This window comes from Crocodylus siamensis, chromosome 5 (genome assembly GCF_052110815.1).
Source record: "Crocodylus siamensis isolate JL-2025a chromosome 5, ASM5211081v1, whole genome shotgun sequence".
NCBI classification, from domain to species: domain Eukaryota; kingdom Metazoa; phylum Chordata; order Crocodylia; family Crocodylidae; genus Crocodylus; species Crocodylus siamensis.
The window spans coordinates 50,398,441-50,420,146 of record NC_143399.1 but is presented as its reverse complement, the minus strand read 5'-3'; the positions used below and the strand labels follow the sequence as shown (position 1 = coordinate 50,420,146).

The following is a 21,706-nucleotide window of genomic DNA, read 5'->3' as shown; positions in this document are numbered from 1 at the left end:
TTTACCACTCATGCCAGCTCATTGTTGCAGAAGCCAAGCATTAAAAAAGAAAACTTCTGTGGCTGCAAAGAAAATCTTCTCAGAGCATATGATGCAACAGGATTTGCCTGAGTCTGCAACCAGTCTTAAATAACGCTGGGTGCCTGTAGACATGCGGGGAGGCTGTTCCAATGTGCTGCAATTGCAGCGCATCAGAGCAGACTCGATTAATTGAGCTACTGTGCTAATTAGTGTGCTCCAGCAGCCTCTGCATCTTGTGTATCAGCATCCCTATGCTTCAAAATGGTAGTGGGGACAGTTTAACTAGAGCTCATTTGATGAGCTTTAATTAAAGCATTGCCCCCTCCCCCATTTTGAAGCACAGAGATGCTGATACACAAGATGCTGCAGGCATTTGGAGCTGCTCTAATTAAAGTGTACCTCCCACCCCCCAGAGCACGTGTTAAAATGCCCCATGGGCCCTGCTCCATCTTAAGGAGAGGAACTTTGAAGCTTTGTAATACAAATTCAGTTTCCAACATTATTAACTTTTTTTTACTGCTTAGGATCTTCTCACTGAACCCATGATTTTATTCCACAATGCCAAACTGACTTCTACAGCTTCCTAGCTATCTCCTTTGTTACTGTCAAGAACTCCACTTTTCTGAAAGGCTGTCTTCCTATTTTTTCCAAATGGTATTTTGTCAAAATTGACACATTTCTATGAAACGGATTGATTTTGAGGAAACAGCAATTTCCAGTGGAAAAGATGCTGTGTCAGTTCTTATTACTGTTAGTAATACTAATCTGTATTACCGCAGCATCTAGAAACCTTGAAATGAGGCCTCTAAAGTGCAAGGTGCTATAGTTTTTCCTAGTACAAGAGGGGCCCTGGCTCAGGGACCTTACAGACAGAATAAAGCAGATAAAAGGTGGGAAGGGAAGCAAGCAGAAGCAGTTTGTCCCAGGTCACATAGCAGGTGGTGGCAGAGCTGGGAACAAAACCCAGGTTTCCTGACTTCCGGTATGGTGCCTTTGATTTTGATCTTCTAGTGGCTCATCACAGGCCTGGTAAAACAGCCTTTGCCAGATACTCCTCGTATTGTTGTGCTTGGGTTCCATATGCTGAACACGTGCTTTTAAACATTACTGGGCCTGAATAGGCACTTGTAGTTTTCACTGATGTCTCCACCTCACTTCCTGGGCACAAACTCTCTCTCTTATCCCTTGACAATAATGGATCCTTGTGGTTCAGGTGCCCAAGACCTCAGAACTGGCATTGGCCCCATCCAGACACTTCTAAGCTCATTTCTTCTCAAAGGTCCAGCTTCACGGGCCTCTGGTTTACTTTTTACCTCTCAAGGGACACCCAGTAATTGAGATGCATAGTGTCAGGTTTTGCAAAGCCTTTCAGCACACTATGGAAAGCTACACAAAACAATGCAACAGCTGCATACGGTTTTTTGCCTCAAGTTGTCTCACGACTCTCAGAGATTCTTTGAGCTGAGATCTTTTATGGAGTCCAAGATCCTCCCTCTTCCTCATTCCTTGTGCATGTGGGTTCTCTTCTGAAACACGGAGTCTGCTTTCGCTATTGCAGCTTCCAGTGCAGCTTCTTCCTCTCTCTAAAATGGCTGGTGAGAGACCTGCCCTTTTATTTTTGGCAGGTGACCCTTCTGGTCAGTCTCATCAGGTGACCCAAATCCTAGACAGCAGCAGGGGCCAATCTTTTTGGCAGGCATGCCACAAATTAGTCTTGCAACTTTGCTAAGTACCACTCCAATCCCCTTCCTCAGCCCAACGTGCTGCTCTGCTTTCTGTTCCCTGCCTGGGCTGCTGCTTTGCTTTCTGCTTCCATCCTTGTGCCTGCTGCCCATTTACTACTTCACTTTCTGTTTCCTGCTCTATCTGCCACTGTGATGCCTGTCCCCTCCCCAGTCTGCCATGTGCCAGGCACAGAGGATGCCCATGCCATTTGTGACACCCATGCCACAGGTTGGCAACCACTGCTTTGATGTATTGTTTAGTAACCATACACATGGGCACACTGGTTCTTCGGCATAGTACCAAATTCTTTGCCCAAAGCTGTTTCCTTGACAGAGAGGACAATCAAGATTTAACAAACTTCTGTTGTGTGCTCTACATTGCCACTCCTTAAAATTTCACCCCAAAGGTTAAAAGATGACAGAGAAGGGAGACAAGCCTCACATTCAGAATAGTTTGTAGTCTAACACAGGTAAGTTGTACGTAGATGGATTTATATTTTTCACATGATCTTACCCATCTTTCCAGCTGGGCAGGATGAGAGGAATTGGTCCTTCCTGGAGAGTGGTAATAATGCTCTTGCGTACTTTCATTCTATCAAGTCCTTCATCCTGACTCCCATTCCTAAGTGAGAACATCTCACCGCAAATTTGAGGCCATTGGAAATATTTTTTTTTCACATTACTAGGTGCTGTCTGACAAGCTAGATAGAAAAGCCTTTTGCTAGCCTCCATACCCTTATAAAAATCTCTACCTCTCTGCTTGTGTATGTTAAGCCCTGGGCCACAACTATCTTATCCCCTCTGTATTATAGCACCTTATTGTCCTGCAGGCTATTGTTCCTTCCTCTTCTCTACATTTCAGACTCCAGATATCTCAAGGAACAAACAGCACTGTGTGCGTGGGCCAATCAAAGCATTATCAGCTGTGCCAGCAACAGGTAACAACTCTCAGTGTTGCCCATTTACTGCCAGGGAAATAACATGGCTTCAAGGAGTGATCCTGAGGCTGCAGTGCCCATGCAAGCCTCACTATTCTGGATGAGATCTAGAGCAAGTGGATCAAGGTTCTGATTGATGCAGACAGTAGTATGGATATACAAGGTTACCTCGGAATTCTGGCTGTCGCTGGTGTGATGTAATATGTTAATTTTACTGACAAGAACAAGGCTAGCTTTGAGAAAAGCAGCAGCCTGGACTCAATGGGGCTAATCTAGGCAAACACCACTGAATATTTTATTAATGTTACTCCATAATAAGAATAGTAACCTAGGAGGAAGACATCTGTAGCAGGCTTCCTCTGTGCATATTAAAGTGCTTTCAGATGCAATTTCCATGTTATGTGGAAAAAAGCGGACTTGCTCGGCGATACCAGGGCAGAGCAAGTGTGGAACCCAGTAATCCTGACTCACAGCCTCTGCTCTGTCCACCAGACACAATGGTCTCTTTTGTGCCATTCTAAGTATCTCTCCAGTGCTATGAGCTGAGGAAGGCCTGCTGTCTAGACTAAACTCATCTGGAGCTTTCTTGCATTGCCCTGCCAGGGGGTCCTAGCCTTGACCTAAGAGGTCATTCACCCTCTTCTCAGATATGGGAGGCATTCAGCTCCCTTACTGTTGCAGTTCAGAAACTTCATTTCTTCATAGCAGTCTTGTTTTGCTCTAGGAAGATAACACTGGGTTTATTTTTTCCACAGCCCTGCCCAGCCAACACAGCCAGCTTCAAACAACAGCAGTGTTCCAGTTTCAATGCCAAGGCCTTTGGGAAGCGCTATTATGACTGGATGCCTCTTTATCCAGGTTTGTCCATCACTGAAACAGTTCTGAACAAAGGATATGAAAGAGGAAGAAGAATAGGGCTGTCTGGGGGTACCTTGTAAGTGCGAGAGGTAACACAGCCCGGAGACTGGAGAGTTGCCTACTGATTAAGGAGCCTTCATACTCTGTGTGTGAAATCTCCTGCTTCAGAGCTGCTTGTTCCCCACTGTGCAGGCATTTCTTCCAGCTCCTCTTGAAGAGTCACTCTTATCTGACAGGCCTTCTTCTCTTTTCCTGCTCTGCTCCTGGTTGTAAGTATTCTTGTACCTAAAATACTGCTTAAAACTAGACTTGGGAGTAAGATTTTCCAAGTGACTGATCATCTTGGTAACTTCATTTTTCAGTGCCCATCTGAGACACCTTATGGGAGCCTGGTTTTCAGTGGCTGGGTGGTAAAGACTTTCTAAAAATTAGGTCCTTCTAACATGCTTCCTCCAGAGCTTCCAAAATCACCTGTCACTTTCAAACACCTTGACCAAGAGGCTTGACCTAAAATGCTCAAGTTTAAAGCTGCAAAAGCTGGTGAGTTAGGAGCTCTGGAGACTGGAGTCTTCATGTATCCAAAGAACAGAACTGGCAACAGGATGAACTTCCCTGTATTGTCTGACTAACACGTGGCCACCTTAATTGAGGAAAGAGGGAAGTTTTCTGTCCATGCCCATTCAGCCAGCTTCTTGAGTTCTTCTTCTTCTCGTGTCCTTGTTATAAACTAGATGTATTTCCAGAATCGAGCACAAGCAATAGCTCTTTCCATTGCTGCTGCAAGGTTCTCCTTCATATAGGTATCACCAAGAAGTCAGCAAACAAGCAGATCTTCCATAGTCTGCACTTCACTGCACTCATATATGTTTGTATCATCAAAGTAGCCCCATTTGATCATGTTTGTTTTTGATCTTTTAGTTTGCATGTGTAGGTGATTCAGGTATTGCCACGTTGGCCAGTCTAGATCCACCTCTTTGGGAAGGTCCTCCTGGGGTTCCAGGTCCATTTAAGAGCACCTGATTGTATCTAATCTTTTCTTCCATAAACTCAGTCATACCCTATCAGTCACGTCCAACAGCACAACATTGGTCACAAAATTCTTTCACATTTTAAGCCATTTAGTTACTTCTGCGTGACCACAGAGCAAATGCCTGGGGTCTTCCATCTGCTATGATCTTTCTTTTTGGCTCACTACCTTCCTTCTGATATCAGGTAGTGCAATGCCAGCCAGTAAGTATAGACTATCCTTTGGTGTTGGCTTTAGATATTCTGTTATTGTATGACAGCTGTCATTTAGAACTGGTCTAGTTTCTTGGCATGAACTGTTCCAACTACCATAATGGCCATAGCAGAAGCATTTACAACACAGCCCTTGTCAGATTCCAATGAGTCTGCAAATTCTGCTAAAACCTTGTCATCAACAATCTTAGCTTCTTGAGTGATATTGCCTGTTATAGTGCCAGTTGTAGGGGATGGTTCTTTTTAAGTTGGACATGAGTACACTTTCTAGCTGGAGAGAGAGACCATCAAATCATTTCACTTCTGCCACCAGAGGATATTAAAGTGGCAATGGCACTCCATTGCTTCTGAGCAGGGTATTATAAAACTACAAATCTAGACAGGAACTCTGTCTCTGCCAGCAACTGAGCCTTCCATGCTTTGCCCCTGCTGCTCTGCCCATTGCTTGTTCACTTTTCCCTCTTTAGATGATTACACCAGTATTTCCAACAAACCATGTGATCTGCAGTGCACCACCAGGAATGGAGAGAGGCAGTTGATGGCCCATGCTCAGGACGGCACATCTTGTAAGGACAGAACCTACCAAGGGGTCTGCATCAGTGGAAAATGTGAGGTGAGGCGGCTGAAGGGAGGGCTGGGTATGTGGAGGGTGTGGGCATAGTTTTATATAATTTCAGTCAAAGCTCTATGATTACTGGCAGTAAAGCAAAATGGTTGACTAGTAAAGTGTATTTGTAACTCTTGTTATAATGCCTTTCTGGGGAAGGGAAGCTGTTACATTCCCCCATGTGCTTGTCCAGGGTAGCTGTATTCTCCCTTTGAGGAGGAGGAAAACAATCAGCACCCATGATTTGTTCTTGTAGGGTATAACAGGTGGGCATCCTGGGGCCTGTCTAAACGTAGGTCCACCCACTTGTCTCTGGGTAGACCGCCCACCTATGTCACCTGCCACGCCTTGATGATAATGATTGAAGGATGTCAGTAAGGTGGGAGGCTGCCCATTTACCTGCCCTGAAGCCACGGGCCCATATACATGGCTCCAAGCTACCCTATACTATGTCCCATGCCATGCAGATGGCATCCATGTTCTTCCAGTGTCCCCCACTGGGACTCAAGCCCCAGAGTCTCATGCAAGATTCTCACTCTCCACTGGAGTTCATAGTCCCAGTGCCTTCACACTGGGCTCTCCTTCTGTTCATCCCTCAGGGCTCCCAGCCCTTATCCATTCAGGGCTCCAGGCCCCCAGCAATTCTGGGCTCCAACCCCCATCCCCATTCAGGGCTCCAAGCCCCACTCTGGGCTCCAAGTCCAACTCTACTCAGGTCTCCAAGCTCCATCCCCTTCCCTACACTGGACCTTGTCCCCTGCCTTACGCTGGGCTCACAGTCTCCTTATCCCTTCACCCCAAGAGCTCCACACATAGCTTCCCGAAGGCTCAGGGCCCCACCCCCCTGGAGTCTCACTCCCGGCTCCCTTAGTGCAGCCTCAAATCTCGCTGTCAGTCTGGGCACCATCTCTGGCTCCTTCACCTGGCCAGGACCCCACCTCAGAACTCATGGTGAGTCTAGGCCCCTTGCTTTGTCTTTTAGGGTGTTCTCCCCTAGCCTTTCCCCTCCACAGGGTAACCCACAAGGCAGCGGGGACTGAGGCTTTCTGGCACCCCATACTCACCCTTCACTGGGGAGGGCCCAGGTGTGGCATTTCCTGGTAGCTGCCCTGCCACGAACAGTCCTATCCACACCATCCAACCCCAGCAGGGTGTAATTTTAGGTCATGCCCCAGGACCAGGAGCCTCCAGCCATCCCCATAACTCCTGCCCTTACGTGCAACGATGTTCCATGAAGCAGCAGCTCAGCCAGGTGGTGTGCTTCCAGCTGCTAGCAGCAGACTGTGGCTTTGCTATTCAGGGCCCTGCTCTTATAGTGAACAGCTGGGCCCTGTTCCCAACCAGGTAATTAGGCCTGATTAGGGAAAATACCAATTCTAGGCAGCTCTGCTGCTGCCCATGCCCCTAGGAGTAACAGAACACACCCTGTGCTCTCTTAACATAGGATTAACCAGCAGTGAAAGAATGTTTACCTTGTTATTATGGCTTTCCTTGCACTGCAATTGTACCTGTATTTATTTGGTACATATATAAAATTAGTTAATACACGCTGAATTTTTAAGATCATAAGGCTTGAAAGGACCATGGTTTGATGGTTCAGTGTTGTAATTTCTGGACATGCTGCCTCTTAGAGGCACTGGCCTTTTTCAACAAGGCCCCTCCTAGATGTGGTACTTCCTGGAGGAAGAACATTCTAATCCGTAATTGCAGTCAGGTACCTCAGGTTAAAGGTAGCTACAGGGTGAACTGAAACTGCCCCTCATCCCCAATCCCCAGGGATACACCTTCTGGTTCCCTAGACATGCAAGCTTTCTTGACTGAAGGCTTCTTTCCAAGCTGGAGACTTGTCTCACTGCTGTCTAGCAGGGGGGTCTGTAGGGAATACCTCTCCCTTCAAAACTGAGCCATGTCTTTCCTTTTTCATTCCTTGCAGCCAGTTGGGTGCGACGGGAGTCTCTACTCAGCTCAGACGATGGACAGATGCAGGGTGTGTGGAGGAGACGGCAGCACTTGCTACCGGGTCTCAGGCAGCTTCCGAAAGGGGATCTCACAGTTAGGTACACCCTATTAACACTGTCAAGAGACATTATGAGTTGCTTCTTGCTACCACCTGCTACTCAGTACGTAGTGATGTGGCTTCAGTCAGAATATGAGCTGCACAGCTGTGGGAGCTGAATAATGTCCTGCTTTTCTTTTCTAATTTAACCTAAAATGATTACATTTTGCCTACTCGGATTATTCACTAGCTGAAAGTGTTTCGATCTGCTCTCTGTTAGGTTAGTGAGGTTTCCCTCCACCTCGTTACAATGTGAAGCAGCTGGGGACCTATTTGTTTCTATCGATTTTGGCAACCTGCCCCTGCCAGATTATGTTAGAAATTCAATGCATTCTCTTTATTTTGTTCTCTGAGTTAATTTTGTACTTGGGTTTTCATCTCATAGGAAGAGGGTCAATTAATTTCTAAGTATCTCTTGCTGTTTCCATCCACAGCTGTCATTCTGATGCTCTCTCCAGTTCTATATACTGCAGTGTTTTTTTCTCAAACTAAGTTGAGTCCTTCAGACTCTTGCTATGCCTCTTATACGTACCTCCTCACCCAGACTGAATGGTAGGGAAACGTGGTGAAGCATCAGTAGCCAGAGGAATGCAATGACAGAACATTTTGGGGCACTTACTCAACTTTATGGTAATTCCATCATTATACAACATCCCATACTGGTGGGAGACTTTGCACTGAAATGTATACAGTCTCTTGTGGTATCATTATTCCGTTAGTTTTCCAGTCACCATGAAGTATTCTGTGATAGACAGAATCCGCATTTCCAATGTAAAGTGCAAGCAGGCAGAAGCCTTCTAGGCCTTTTTAGCATGGTCTACGTACTTTCTTGCTTCCTCCCTCTTCTCCTTTGGGGTTCAGGGGTTTGGTGAAGGGAAACAAAACCCTTAGGTTGCTTGTTTAGAGCCAAGACTAGTCAGTACTTGGCCTCTCATCTTTTTACACACTTGTCCTTAAAGAGTGGCAGTGCTTGCTCTTACACCCAAGGTCAGCACAGTATATATAGAATCATAGAAAATGAGGGTTGAAAGGGACCTCAGGAGGTCATCTAATCTAACACTCTGTTCAAAAGCCCGCCATGCCCCTGCTCCCCCGAAGCCCCCCAGACACCCCCCAGCAGCCTCAGAGCCCCCTGCCAACCCCCAGCACAGCCAGAGGCAAGTGGGACTTGTGGTGGGAAGGGGTTAACCCCTCTCTCTCTGAGTGGGAGTAGGTGGCTGCATGGAGCCGGGCTGGGTCAAGCCCCCACCCAGGCCCCTACTTGGCCCAGCCCCCCAGGGAGCCATGCGACTGGAGCCATGCGAACAGGCTGTGCAAACAAGTGCGCTGTCTGCCGGCGCATGAGTTAGCGCAGAGTTCGCGCAGCAGGGTGCGTGGGAGGGCCCGAGACCCTGCCTGCGAACCCACCAGGGTAGTCAGTCCCAGCCGTAGCCAGCCTAGCAGAGGCATGACACAGATGGGCATGTGCCACACCCCGAGGGTCCCCTCAGGCTCTGTGGCCCCCCCCTTGGGCACCTCAGAGACGGCCACCCAGATGAAGCCCATGGTCCCTGGCTCCACCCAGACGGAGCCCCTGGCTCTTGGCTGTGGGGGCTGCCTGTCCCTTTTTCAGGCACTGGGGCCTGGGAGCATGGCCACCTCCTCGTGTGGGGTCTGCTCCCTTCTGGGGTCTCTGGCGCGCCAGCTGGAGGAGCTCCAGGTCACAGTCCAGAGACTACGTGCCATCAGGGACTGCGAGCAGGAGTTTGACTCCTACTGTCAGGCCCTTCTCCCCCGGGAGCCAGAGGGTAGACAACCGTCTCCCTCCAGACAAAGGAGGACTCTGGGACCTCCCATTCTGTCCAGTCAGGATAGACCAAGGTGGTCAAGGGCCCTAAAGCCCGCTGCACCAAGGCCCCTGCCCCGCCGGAGCTTAGCAACAGGTTCGCACCTCTTGTAGCTCCAGCAGAGCCTGATGAGTTGCCAGCTCCCACAGGCAACACAGGCTCACCTGCAACTACCGTCCCTGCTCTCCCCAAGACAAAACATAAGGTGTTTGTTGTGGGAGACTCCATCCTGCGGGGGACCGAGGGGCCAATCTGCTGCTCCGACCCCTTAGCCCGGGAAGCCTGCTGCTTCCCGGGGGCCCGCATCTGAGACATTGCAGAGAAGATCCCAAAGCTCCTCCAGCCCACAGACCACTATCCCATGCTCCTTATTCATGTGGGCACCAATGACACGGCTCAGAGCACTCCCAGCCGGGTCATGAGGTGCTACAGAGATTTGGGAGCGGGACTTAAGGATCTGGGAGCACAGGTGTGTTCTCGTCGATCCTCCCAGTCTCGGGCTATGGGCTGAGGAGGGAGAGGAGGATCCACGTAGTGAACCAAACACTGCGGCGCTGGTGCCATTGGGAAGGCTTTGGCTTCCATGACCACAGCCCGCTCTTTGGCGAGAGAGGCAGCGAGCTGCTGGGAAGAGATGGCCTCTGTCTCTCTCCCCTGGGGAGGAGGCTCTTCTCAGCCAGACTGGCTGACCTGCTCCACCAGGCTTTAAACTAAGCCCACTGAGGGATGGGGGAACTACTGCCACTGCTGGCCTGCTGGGCAACCCTTGCAAAGCCAGCAGGCCAAGGCACTTAAGGGAGCCCACCCTTGCCCCAGCCCTGGTACAATTTGTGGGCAAGGCAAGAGCCCACAAGGGGACACTTGCCTGCCTGTACACAAATGCCAGGAGCTTGGGGAACAAGCAGGAGGAGCTCATCCTCCTGCTCAATGCAAATAATTATGATGTCTTAGGGATAACAGAGACCTGGTGGGACTCCATCCATGACTGGACCACAAGTATAGATGGCTATACCCTGTATGGGAGGGATCGTGTAGATAAAAGGGGCGGGGGTGTAGCTCTCTATGTTAAGAAAAGCTACATGTCCCTGTAAGCTGATATTGGTGACCAGGGTGGACAGCTAGAGACCCTCTGGGTTAAAATTCATGGGGAACATGGCACGGGGGACACAATGGTGGGAGTCTACTACAGACCTCCCACCCAAAGTCCTGAGCTTGACCAGGAGTTTGCCTGGGAGCTGGCTGAGGCTGCATGCTCTAGGACCATGGTTGTCATGGGTGACTTCAATTACCCGGACATCTTGTGGGAGGATCACTCAGCAAAATCCAAACAGTCGCAAAGCTTCCTCTCATGCATGGATGACCTCTACCTGACTCAAGAAGTCTATTGGCCAACAAGAGGCAAAGCACTGCTGGACCTGGTACTGGCTACAGGGGATGACCTAATTGGCGACCTAGTGATTGATGGGAAGCTGGGTGACAGCGACCATGAGCTGGTCACCTTCACCATCCGCCATAAGGCTGGCAAGTCAGTCAGCAACACAGAAGTCCTTGACTTCAGAAAAGCCAACTTTGACAAGCTCAGGAGGCTTGTCAGTCAGGCCGTAAGGGACCATGACCAGGGAGATGGGAGTTCAAGAAGAGTGGTTGCTCCTCAAGGTGGCGATCCTCAGTTCACAAGCTAAGTCTATTCCATCTCGAAGGAAAGACAGCAAGAGGGCACAGCAGCCCCCCTGGCTCTCCAGGGACCTAGCAGGCCTCCTAAGGCTAAAAAGAAAAGCCTACAAAAGATGGAGGATGGGATTCATCTCCCAGGAGGATTATTCTGCACTGGTCCAGTTCTGCAGGGAGCAAACCAGGAAAGCCGAGGCTGCAACTGAACTGCAACTAGCTTCGAGCATCAAGGACAATAAAAAGTCCTTTTTCAGATATGTGAGGAGCCAGAGGAAAAGCAAGGGCAACACTGGACCCCTGCTGAACCAGATGGGGCAACTGACAACTGATGCCCAGGAAAAAGCCAACCTATTAAATGGGTACTTCGCATCAGTCTTTCATCAGTCCCATGGGACGCCCATGCCCGCTACGGGACAGGGAGGTCTGGGTGAGGGAGATCCCCTGCCCCCCATAAATGCTGACCTCATGAAGGAACACCTTGAGAGGCTGGACACCTTCAAGTCAGCCGGCCCTGACAATCTGCACCCCAGGGTACTCAAGGAGCTGGCAAGCATCATAGCCCAGCCCCTGGCACAGATTTTTGAAAACTCCTGGTGCTCTGGTGTAGTGCCCAAAGACTGGAAGAAGGCCAATGTGGTGTCAATCTTCAAGAAAGGGAGCAAAGTGGATCCAGCTAACTATAGGCTCATCAGCCTGACTTCTATCCCAGGGAAGATCTTAGAAAAGTTTATTAAAGAGGCCATCTTTAATGGACTAGCCAACGCCAACATCCTAAGGGATAGCCAGCACGGGTTTGTTGTGGGTGGGTCTTGCTTGAGCAATCTCATTTCCTTCTATGACCAGGTGACCTATCACCTGGGCAAGGGAGATGAGATTGATGTCGCATATCTTGACTTCAAAAAAGCCTTTGATTTGGTATCCCACGATCACCTCTTGGCGAAACTAGTCCACTGTGGCCTTGGGTCCACCACGATCCGCTGGCTGGGAAATTGGCTTCGTGGTTGGACCCAGAGGGTTGTAATTGATGGCAGTCACTCATCATGGTATGCTGTGACCAGTGGGGTCCCTCAAGGCTCTGTCCTTGGATCCATATTGTTCAACATCTTTATTAAAGATGTGGACATTGGCGTCAGGAGCGGACTGCCCAAGTTCACCGATGACACCAAACTTTGGGGCAAAGCATCCACGCCAGGTGAAAGGCGGGTGATCCAGGTTGACCTGGACAGGCTCAGCAAATGGGCGGACAAGAACCTGATGGTGTTTAACACCGAAAAATGCAAGGTTCTCCACCTTGGGAAGAAAAACCATCCTTATAGGCTCGGTAGTGCTACGCTGGTTAGCACTATGGAAGAAAGAGACTTGGGGGTCATCACTGACCAAAAGGTGAACATGAGCCTGCAATGCGATGCAAGCGACCAAAACACTGGCTTGCATCCATAGATGCTTCTCAAGGAAATCCTGGGACATCATTCTCCCCTAGTACTCGGCCTTGGTGAGGCCGCAGCTGGAGTACTGCATCCAGTTTTGGGCTCCACAATTCAAAAAGGATGTGGAGAAGCTTGAGAGAGTCCAGAGGAGAGCCACATGCATGATCAGAGGTCAGGAAAACAGACCTTATGACGACAGGCTGAGAGCCAAGAGGACTCTTTAGCCTGGAAAAGCGCAGGCTCAGGGGTGATCTGATGGCCACCTATAAGTTTATCGGGGTTACCACCAGGATCTGGGGGAACGTTTGCTCACCAGAGCGCCCCAAGGGATGACGAGGTCAAATGGTCATAAACTACTGTGAGATCATTTCAGGCTGGACATTAGTAAGAATTTCTTTACTGTCCAAGCCCCCAAGGTCTGGAACAGCCTGCCATCGGAGGTGGTTCAAGCTTCTACACTGAACACCTTCAAGAGCAAATTGGTTGCTTATCTTGCTGGGATCCTATGACCCCAGTTGATTTCCTGCCCTTTGGGTGGGGGGCTGGACTCAATGATCTTCCGAGGTCCCTTCCAGCCCTAATGTCTATGAAATCTATGAAAATAGGACCATTCCCAATTATATCATCCCACCCAAGGCTTTGTTTAGCCTAGTCTTAAAAACCTCCAAGGAGATTCCACAACCTCTTTGGGCCGTGAAGTTCAGCAGCTCTTCTACCAGGGCTTGGAGCATCAGAGGAGAGATTTTTTTTAGAGCTGTGAACACAAATGTACACAAAGGGGGAGCTGAGACTAGCTCCTGAACTCCCAAAACACTGGCCCTGGAGCTGAGAGAGCCTTTCCCTCTTGTATACAATCTACTTGAGAGCATCATTGTCCTCCTGCACGTGCACACATACACTGCAAACAACTGTTGCCCACCCTTGCTGTAGCACAAGCCCAGTCAGCTGATCCTCTCAGTTTCCCAGTGGGGTTGGACATGTGTGAGTCTCTAGTTTTCCAAGCCCTTTGTTCTGTTCTCATCCCACAGGTTATGTATTTATTACAAACATCCCTGCTGGTGCCATGGACATCCTTATCATTGAGCGAAGGAAAACTGAAAACATTCTGGGTAAGCAGCAGAAAAGAATGCCATTGAGAGCCTGGTCCTGCAGCTTGAATTTGGGGCAAGGGCCCTGACTGCATGTATGGTATATCACGGTGATGGTGGGGAAGTTGTGCAGGAGCAGAAAGCAGTGGAAGGGACATGCAAAAAGCTCAGTGGGAGCCTTCAGGAAGCCACAGGCATAAATGTTGCATGGCTGTAGGAGGCAAAGAATGGGTAGAGGTAAAGAGGCAGTTTCATGTGGCTCCCATCCCTTCAGGAGCTCCGCCACCAGCAATGTTGCTTTGTGTATTCTTGTCTTGGCTTTCTCTGTAGCCTCAGGCTTTGGTTACTGCTGTTTTGATCTGATGTGGAAAACCCTTGTATAGCCAATTATAGGGAAATGACCCTGCTATCATTTTCTTTTTTAAAGAAGTTAATTCACTCCCTTCTCTGCTCCCCAGGATCAGTGCTGTAATGCTGTGAATATAAACTCATGAGCTGTTGTTGACTTCTCCTAGGAGTCTGCTTGGAGTTAAGCTTCCTATCTTCCTACTTCTGTCTGGTCCCCTTTTTCTGTCTTTGCAGCACTGGCAGATGAATATGGGCACTTCTTCTTCAATGGGAACTCAGCCATTGACAATCCCCAGAACTTCAGGGTTGCTGGCACTGTGTTTAAGTACCGCCGGCCACCCAGCCTGCACTCTGATGGCCTGGAGTACATCATTGCCCATGGGCCCACCAACCAGTCTCTGAATGCCATGGTATGTAAGGATCTAAAGATCGGGGTGCTTCCTTGCTTGTGTTCTTTATGACTCCAAAGCCTACAAATATCCAATCAGATGAGGGAATTTGGAGCATTCATGTGACTGCTGCATCATTCCTTACACTGATGTCTTTAGAGTTAGCTTGGCACTGCCCAAACTGGGAGCTACCCTTTAGCTGTTGTGGTGGCACAGTTTCTTCTGTGTTTCTCACCAAAACATTATTCTTTTACTCATAGAATCATAGGGTTGGGAGGGACTTCCAGGCTCGTCTAATTCAACCCCTCCACAACTGTAGGGTGTGCCAGGTGTAGGATGTGGTTAAAATATTTCTTTGTGGTACATGCTAGTGAGATAAAAGGGTTTCTATTTCCTCCTCTCTTGCTTCCAGTACTATAACTTTAATGGGAAAATGCCTCATATCACTTATGACTATACTGTGCCACGGAAACCATCACCAGCTTTCCAAACAGCTTCCCCCACCATAGAGGCACCTCCTTATCTTCATCCGCCAGAGTCCAGTCAGAAAGATCAAGTTCTGATGCCAGCAGATTCCAGGGCTGCCCAGGACTTCAATGCCACTTGGATTTCTCTCTCATCGGATGATGCCAGAGACCAACTCCAGCCACAAGAAGAACCCGAAGACATGAGCTTCAGCAGCCAAGCCTTCTTCCAGAGTAACTTCACTGCTCAGCCTGGGGATTGGGGCTGGGAACAGGGGAAAAAGGAGGAGGATAAGTTTGGCTTCCAGATAAGACAAATCTGCCTTGCCAACAGAGTGGGAGAGGAGGAGGAGGTGGCAGCGGGTGGAAAACAGACTTGGGTTTGTTTCTTTTTCTTGGCTACCTTGGGTCTGGATACCTGTAGTATTCTTTGAAAGTAAGACTTTTAAGAGGTATTTTCAGTATTGCCCTGACTGCTTCCACTGAAATCAGTAGGAGCTTTCTTAGTGGGGAGGGTGGGGGAGGATGGTGGATCAAGAAGGAAAGATGGTATTCTAACCTCAGTTGAGTCACTAATGCAATGGCATTTTACTTTAGCCCTCAGATTAAATCAGATTTCCATCAGTACAACCATACCCTTCAGTGTGGTGCGGCCAGAGCTCCCAGAGAGCAGTGGGATCAGGGCATCCAGGCTCCATCTCTTCAGGAGGTTATGTCACCGGGACCCACAAAACGCTGCCTTTTGCAGGGAACTGCAGCACCTAACTGCCAAGCTGGGGCAGAAGAACGTGACAGCAGGGCTTTGGAGTGAGCTGGAGGATGGGTGGCCAGAGAGGCGGCACAAGGGACCTGCCCAGAAGAACTCACTGGAGAGTGTGAAGTTAGAGACTTATGTAGGGAGTCAGGAGGAGGTAGCTAACTACAGCAGAACAGGACCCCTGCAGAACTCGCTCTTGGGTTCCAACTCAACTGTTGGGAACATGCACCAGGCTGAGCCTCTCCAAGCTCCTGAAAGGTGAGGTACTCTTCACAAGGTAGGGCAAACTTTATCTGAGGAGGGATGATCAGCCTAATGTTCTAACAGCCTCAGTGTTTTCTGCCTGTGTTTCTCCTCCCTAGCACCTTGATGATTATGGCATGATCCTAGTGGATGCCTCACCAATGGTATTAACCAGTAGGGAAAATAGGCCAAAGCCAGCAGCTAGCCTAAGCTATCAAATTATATCCTACAGTCCATCCACCATTCCAGAAGGATTTGGTCACCTCCTAAGAGATCTTTTTAAATGGTCTTTTGATGATCTTTCTTCCACTACAGAGGCCCTACTCATACATGCAGAGGAGGAACTCAAGACACTACATCCTGACTCCATCTCTGTAGGCACAGATCATAGCATCATAGTTGTTGGGGTCAGAAGGGACCTAAACAGATCATCAGGTCCAACCTCCTGCCCCAGACAGGAACGGGTGCCAAGATCATATCACCCCAGCCAAATATCTGTCCAGCTTCCTCTTGATGTCCAAATGCATGCATATGCAAACACACACATATAAAATGTGGAAGTGGATAAGCAGCAGTTCCTTTAAATTAATTGCTTAACACCTATTAAGACAGAATGGATTTATGTAAATGTAAGAGCTATGTGGTTGGCCATTCAGAACCCATGAGTCTGATTGGAGCCCCCTTCAAAATACACTGCCAACCAAAGAAACACTGCATCTCCTTCTGGGGCATGGGAGATAGAGCAACGAGCCAAACAGCCACACATTTCTGTTCCTTCAAGCACCCTGGGATGGTGGGAGGAAACTAAGCTCCCTCCCGTCCAGCTTTCGGCAGATGGCCTTTCCTTCCTTTTGTCCCAAAGAAAGCTCACTCCTGCTCCTTTCTCTGCAGCAATGACTTTGAGGTGAGTCCTGTGGGCCAAGATGACATCAGCCTAGCTGACATGTACAGGTGGAAGGTCTCTGCCTATGCCCCCTGCAGCTCCACATGCACTTCTGGTAGGTTTGGTCTCAGGGTGTCATGGCCTTTCACTAAAAGGTTCCCAGGTATGCCTGCAGCAGCCAGAAGCTGTTTTTATTTGAAGGCTCTTTAATAACCTCTGCTAACTCATTTGGGGATGGATTTTTAAAAGTATTTCAGTGCCTTTCTCATAGTTGGCAACTGATATCCTTAAAAGCCTGATTCACCCTGTTCTCGGGCTGAAAGGAGTCATACCACAAAAGCTACCAGACTGTTAGGCATTGACCCACAACCTTGTTGACTATTGCTGGTATTGGAGAATGAACCATCCCATTCTCTCATTCAGGTCTGGTTCAAAGCCTTTGGATAGGGGAGTGTGGTAAAGAAAGCTGGCTCCGCTGCTATCTGAAAGATGGTTTGCAGAGTCCATCATCTAGACGCTTCTTGGCAGCATTAAATTCTGTGAAAAATGCAAATAAAGAATAAACTCAAGATAGGTTTGGATCTGGATATACCATGTACAAGACTTAACTCTTACCCACAGGCACAGCTCCTGCTGTACCTACCCCCATCGTACGGTGCACATAGGACAGAGGAAGGCATGTGCTCCTAATGGGTAGCGGGGATGCTCCTGGAATTGGGTGCAAGCTTTTGTGCTTTTAAAAATTGTGCTGAGTCAATGAGAAGAACCTGAGTCCAACTGACAATAGGGTCACAACTGGAAGTGGTGAGACTCCATAGGTTTAAATACACAAGGCTCCAAGCTGGGCTTTGAGATTTTTTTGCCCTTTGGTTTTATGCACCTGAGGTGACTAGGAGGGTGTTTTGGGAGAGAAGAACAGGGCCAATATGCTTAAGAGATGTTATTTGAGGAGGACTTCTTTTTATAGCTGAATCTTGTGTAGACTGGGGTCAGCATAAACTTAAGTGCTTCAGAGGATGGGAGCATCAGACAAGGTTCAGCTTGTTTTCTCCTCTGCTGAAATCAATCTAGGAGTTGCTGACCTGGGGAGAGGTGAAGTAGCAGCAAACCCCTCAGTAGCCTCTGCTGAATTTACATCATTGGCTCCTGTATATTGTGCTCTGAAGTCATCAGCTCTGCTCTCAGCTGGTGGCCTACCAGTTTTTCCAGGTGGACTAAGTTTCAGAGCTCTTTTACAGATACTGATCAGTGGATATTTGTACTTTTCTAATGGACTGTAGAGTCTCTGATATAGTAGGTCACATTTCTGATTCCCATTTCTAACCTAACAGAAATGGTTAGGGGGCTGGGGTGCATGACTTATGAGGAGAGGCTGAGGGAACTGGGCTTATTTAGTCTGAAGAAGAGAAGACTGAGGGGGGATTTAAAAGCAGCCTTCAACTACCAAGAGGTGGCAAATGACAGGACAAGGAGCAATGGTCTAAAGTTGCAGCAAGGGAAACTTAGGTTAGATATTAAGAAAAAAATTCTCAGTAGGACGGTAGTAAAGCACTGGAACAGGTTACCCAGAAAGGCTGTAGAATCTCCATCTTTGGAGGGTTTTAAGACCTGGCTAGACAAAGCCTTGGCTGGGATGATCTAGTTGGGGATGGTCCTGCTTTGAGCAGGGGTTTGGACTAGATGACCTCCTGAGATCCCTTTGAACCCTCATTTTCTTTGATTTTATCATTTCATAAATAACTGGTGTAACCAGTGGAGACAGCAGCATTTTATTGGATAGCATATGCTTGTGGACCTTTGTTAAGAGATCTTCTCGGTGTCCAGCAGGCATCAGCACCTCCTATGCCATGTGTGTACGCTACGATGGAGTGGAAGTAGATGACACAAACTGTGATGCATTGACCCGCCCAGAACCTACTCATGAGTTCTGTACAGGGAGAGACTGCCAGCCCAGGTAAACTGAAACACTCAAGCCTCAACCCATCTCTGAGAAACGCATCCAGAAAGCCAAGGAAGATGGTGACTTGTGCAAGAGTTCATTGGCAGAATAGTGCACAAGAAATCAATGAGTAAGAGTGTGAGAAAGTAATATTTTGGCAATGAAAGAGAGGAAGCATGTGGGGAAAAGGAGCTGAGGGGAAGCGGGGCAGGTGGATTTCTGTGTTGTGTCACTCATCCCACTTAGATATATCTTACACTGTGGATTGTTTTGCATACACAGTGCAGGGTATTAGAAAGAGATAGAATGAAAAACTGAACTTGTCTATTGCCTTTTGAAGATGATATTGCTATTATAGCATGGGAGGTGACTCTGATATACCCAAGAAGGTTCTCCTGTAGAGAAACTACCTCCTTTGAATAAAGAGATGCTGAGAACACTGGTTTGCCATTTGCTGGGGTGGGTTTCATGGCTTTACAACAAACTGGAAAAAAACAGTACTATTCATTTAAAGGCAGTGAAAAAATATCCAGTGACATTTCTGTATCACCTTCCACTGAGAGTGCCAGACGCACTAAACAGAATTTACAGACCATGGGCAAGAGACTTCATTTAGCACCTGCCTTATGCTAGGCACCACCATGGGAGCATCAGAAGAGGAGGAGCCATGACTCACCCCAGTGCTTCTGTTATTCTGATGAGGGGGGAATAAGTTACTCAGCCCCCTTTTCATTCGTGACCTGTGGTTTCTCCTGCCAAGCACTCAGGTGATTGGGGGTGTATGCATAGCCAGGACTCCTCATGCTCCTTACCTGACACCCGCCCTTCTGCTTACAATGCAAGACATTGGGAGAATCAGCACCCCCGCATGCATACACCTCCGTGGAGGAAGGTCACAGCCTTCAAACCAGACTCAGCATTTCTCTACAGCAGGTGGGGCAGAAAGTGAAAGAAAATGGTGTATCCAGAGTCACTTAGCAAATTTTAGGTCACTGCAGGATGGCAGTAGGGGCTTGGCTAGGATACAAGCATTAATACCCTTGCTCTAGGGAGAGTCCCAATGCAGCTTTGCTTTTAAGCATAGCCAAATTCTGTGTGGCATCTGAGATACTGAGGAGGAACAGTTTCATAGTTTCATAGTTTTTAGGGTCGGAAGGGACCTGAGCAGATCATCTAGTCCGACCCCCTGCCACGGCAGGGAAGAGTACTGGGGTCAAACGACCCCAGCAAGATGTTCATCCAACCTCCTCTTAAAAACCCCCAGGGTAAGAGCCAGCACCACTTCTCTTGGAAGTTGGTTCCAGGTCCTAGCCGCCCTGACAGTGAAGTAGCGCCTCCTGATGTCTAACCTAAACCTACCCTCTGCCAGCTTGTGACTGTTATTCCTGGTCACTCCTGGCGGTGCTCGGGGGAACAGTGACTCCCCCAATGCCTGCTGGTCCCCACTGACTAATTTATAACAGGCCACAAGATCCCCCCTCAGCCTTCGCTTTTGGAGGCTGAACAGGTTCAGGTCCCGTAGCCTTTCCTCATAGGGCCTGCCCTGCTGTCCCCTGATCATGTGAGTGGCCCTCCTCTGGACCCTCTCCATGCTGTCTACATCCCTCTTGAAGTGTGGCGCCCAGAACTGGATGCAGTACTCCAACTGCGGCCTGACCAGTGCCGCATAGAGGGGGAGGATCACCTCTTTTGACCTGCTTGAAATGCATCTGTGGATGCATGGCAAGGTATGGTTGGCCTTCCTGACTGCATCCCCACACAAGAGGGGAGTTCCCCAACCGGTGCATCACCTTGCACTTGTCTGTGTTGAAACCCATCCTATTCTCATCCGCCCACCCTTGTAGCCTGTCTAGGTCTGATTGAAGCCTGATGCTTCCTTCTAGTGTGCCAACATCCCCCCACATCTTAGTGTCATCAGCAAATTTGAACAGGGTGCTTTTTACCTCCTCATCCAAATCGCTGATGAAGCTGTTGAACAGTGTGGGCCCGAGGACCGAGCCCTGCAGAGCCCCACTGCCCACGTCCTTCCAGGTTGAGAAAGACCCATCCACTACAACCCTCTGGGTGCGGCCCTCCAGCCAGTTGGCGACCCAGTTGACTGTGTGGGCGTCGACACCACAGTCCCCCAGTTTCTTAATGAAACAATTATTTCAATAAACAACAATAATGGTCCAATAAAATCTCCTTGTTGTTGGCAGCATGACTGCAGTTCCCATGTACACATGGCAGCAGGCAGGGCTAGTAATGAGAAGCCCATCAGTGGCTTGTACCAGCTAGTCCAGTCCTTGCCCTGTCTGCCGCTCAGCATGCCACATTCTGAATTGTGTTTTGCTTTGTTTCTTCCCTCCTTGTAATCACTCATGAAGGTGGGAGACCAGCCGGTGGAGTGAGTGCTCCAGGACCTGCGGGGAAGGCTATCAGTATCGGATTGTGCGCTGCTGGAAGATGCTGGCTCCAGGCTTTGACAGCTCTGTGTACGATGAGCTGTGCGAGTCAGCTGGCCTGACCAGGCCAATGGAAAAGAAAGCATGCAAGAACAAGGCCTGTGGGCCCCAATGGGAGCTCTCTGAGTGGTCTGAGGTATGGAGAGCAAGGGCCTACCCCTGGGTTAAACCAGACACTGGTCCAGTACCAAAGGACATCTGCCTGCAGCCAACTGACACTTTCCTTGCTATGATGCTTAGAGATCACCAACCTGGCTGAGACATCTTTGAGGGGGTGCCTGAGGAAGCTTGTCCAGTATTTGTCTATCCTTTACTTGTTCTGACACAGCCCAGAGGACTAACATCCACTGCCATCATTTATAGCAACTGGTATTTGTACACTCTCTTCCTGGCTAGACTCTCAGTGCACACAATACCTATATGACAGAGACAAGTTTAGCCCCCACTTTACAGATAAAGAGACAGGAAAGGGACCATTGATTTTAGGTGATTACAGACACACCTTGGACCTGATTTTTGAAGGGTCAAACAGCCTCAGGTCCCATTAAGTTAGAAGGGGCTGTGTGTGAGCCTGAGTGACACTGGGGCCTGAGTGACACATGGCAGAAACCCAAAACTGGTAAAGCCATGTTTTGAAGGACTTACCCCAGGCCACAGAGAACATAAGCAGCAGCATTTATCTTCCCCTTCTGGTACATTAGTCATAAGGCCACCTTCCCCATCGCCACCAAAACTAGCTTCATTCTGAGGAGAAAAAAGGAAAAAAAATATAAAAAACCCCCGT

General features: G+C 48.7%; 1 protein-coding gene across 1 annotated transcript in view; it reads left to right on the top strand.

Annotated features, from left to right (window-relative positions):
• Positions 1-21,706, top strand: part of LOC149864081 (uncharacterized) — a 71,455-nt gene that overhangs the window by 43,364 nt on the left and 6,385 nt on the right. The window contains exons 6-16 of the mRNA XM_090049748.1: positions 2,608-2,683; positions 3,439-3,541; positions 5,248-5,393; positions 7,321-7,444; positions 13,396-13,476; positions 14,038-14,213; positions 14,605-14,890; positions 15,254-15,671; positions 16,548-16,654; positions 18,367-18,493; positions 20,845-21,058. Coding sequence (XP_089905874.1) covers positions 2,608-2,683; positions 3,439-3,541; positions 5,248-5,393; positions 7,321-7,444; positions 13,396-13,476; positions 14,038-14,213; positions 14,605-14,890; positions 15,254-15,671; positions 16,548-16,654; positions 18,367-18,493; positions 20,845-21,058 — 1,858 coding nt within the window. The remainder of the gene's footprint in view (positions 1-2,607; positions 2,684-3,438; positions 3,542-5,247; positions 5,394-7,320; positions 7,445-13,395; positions 13,477-14,037; positions 14,214-14,604; positions 14,891-15,253; positions 15,672-16,547; positions 16,655-18,366; positions 18,494-20,844; positions 21,059-21,706) is intronic.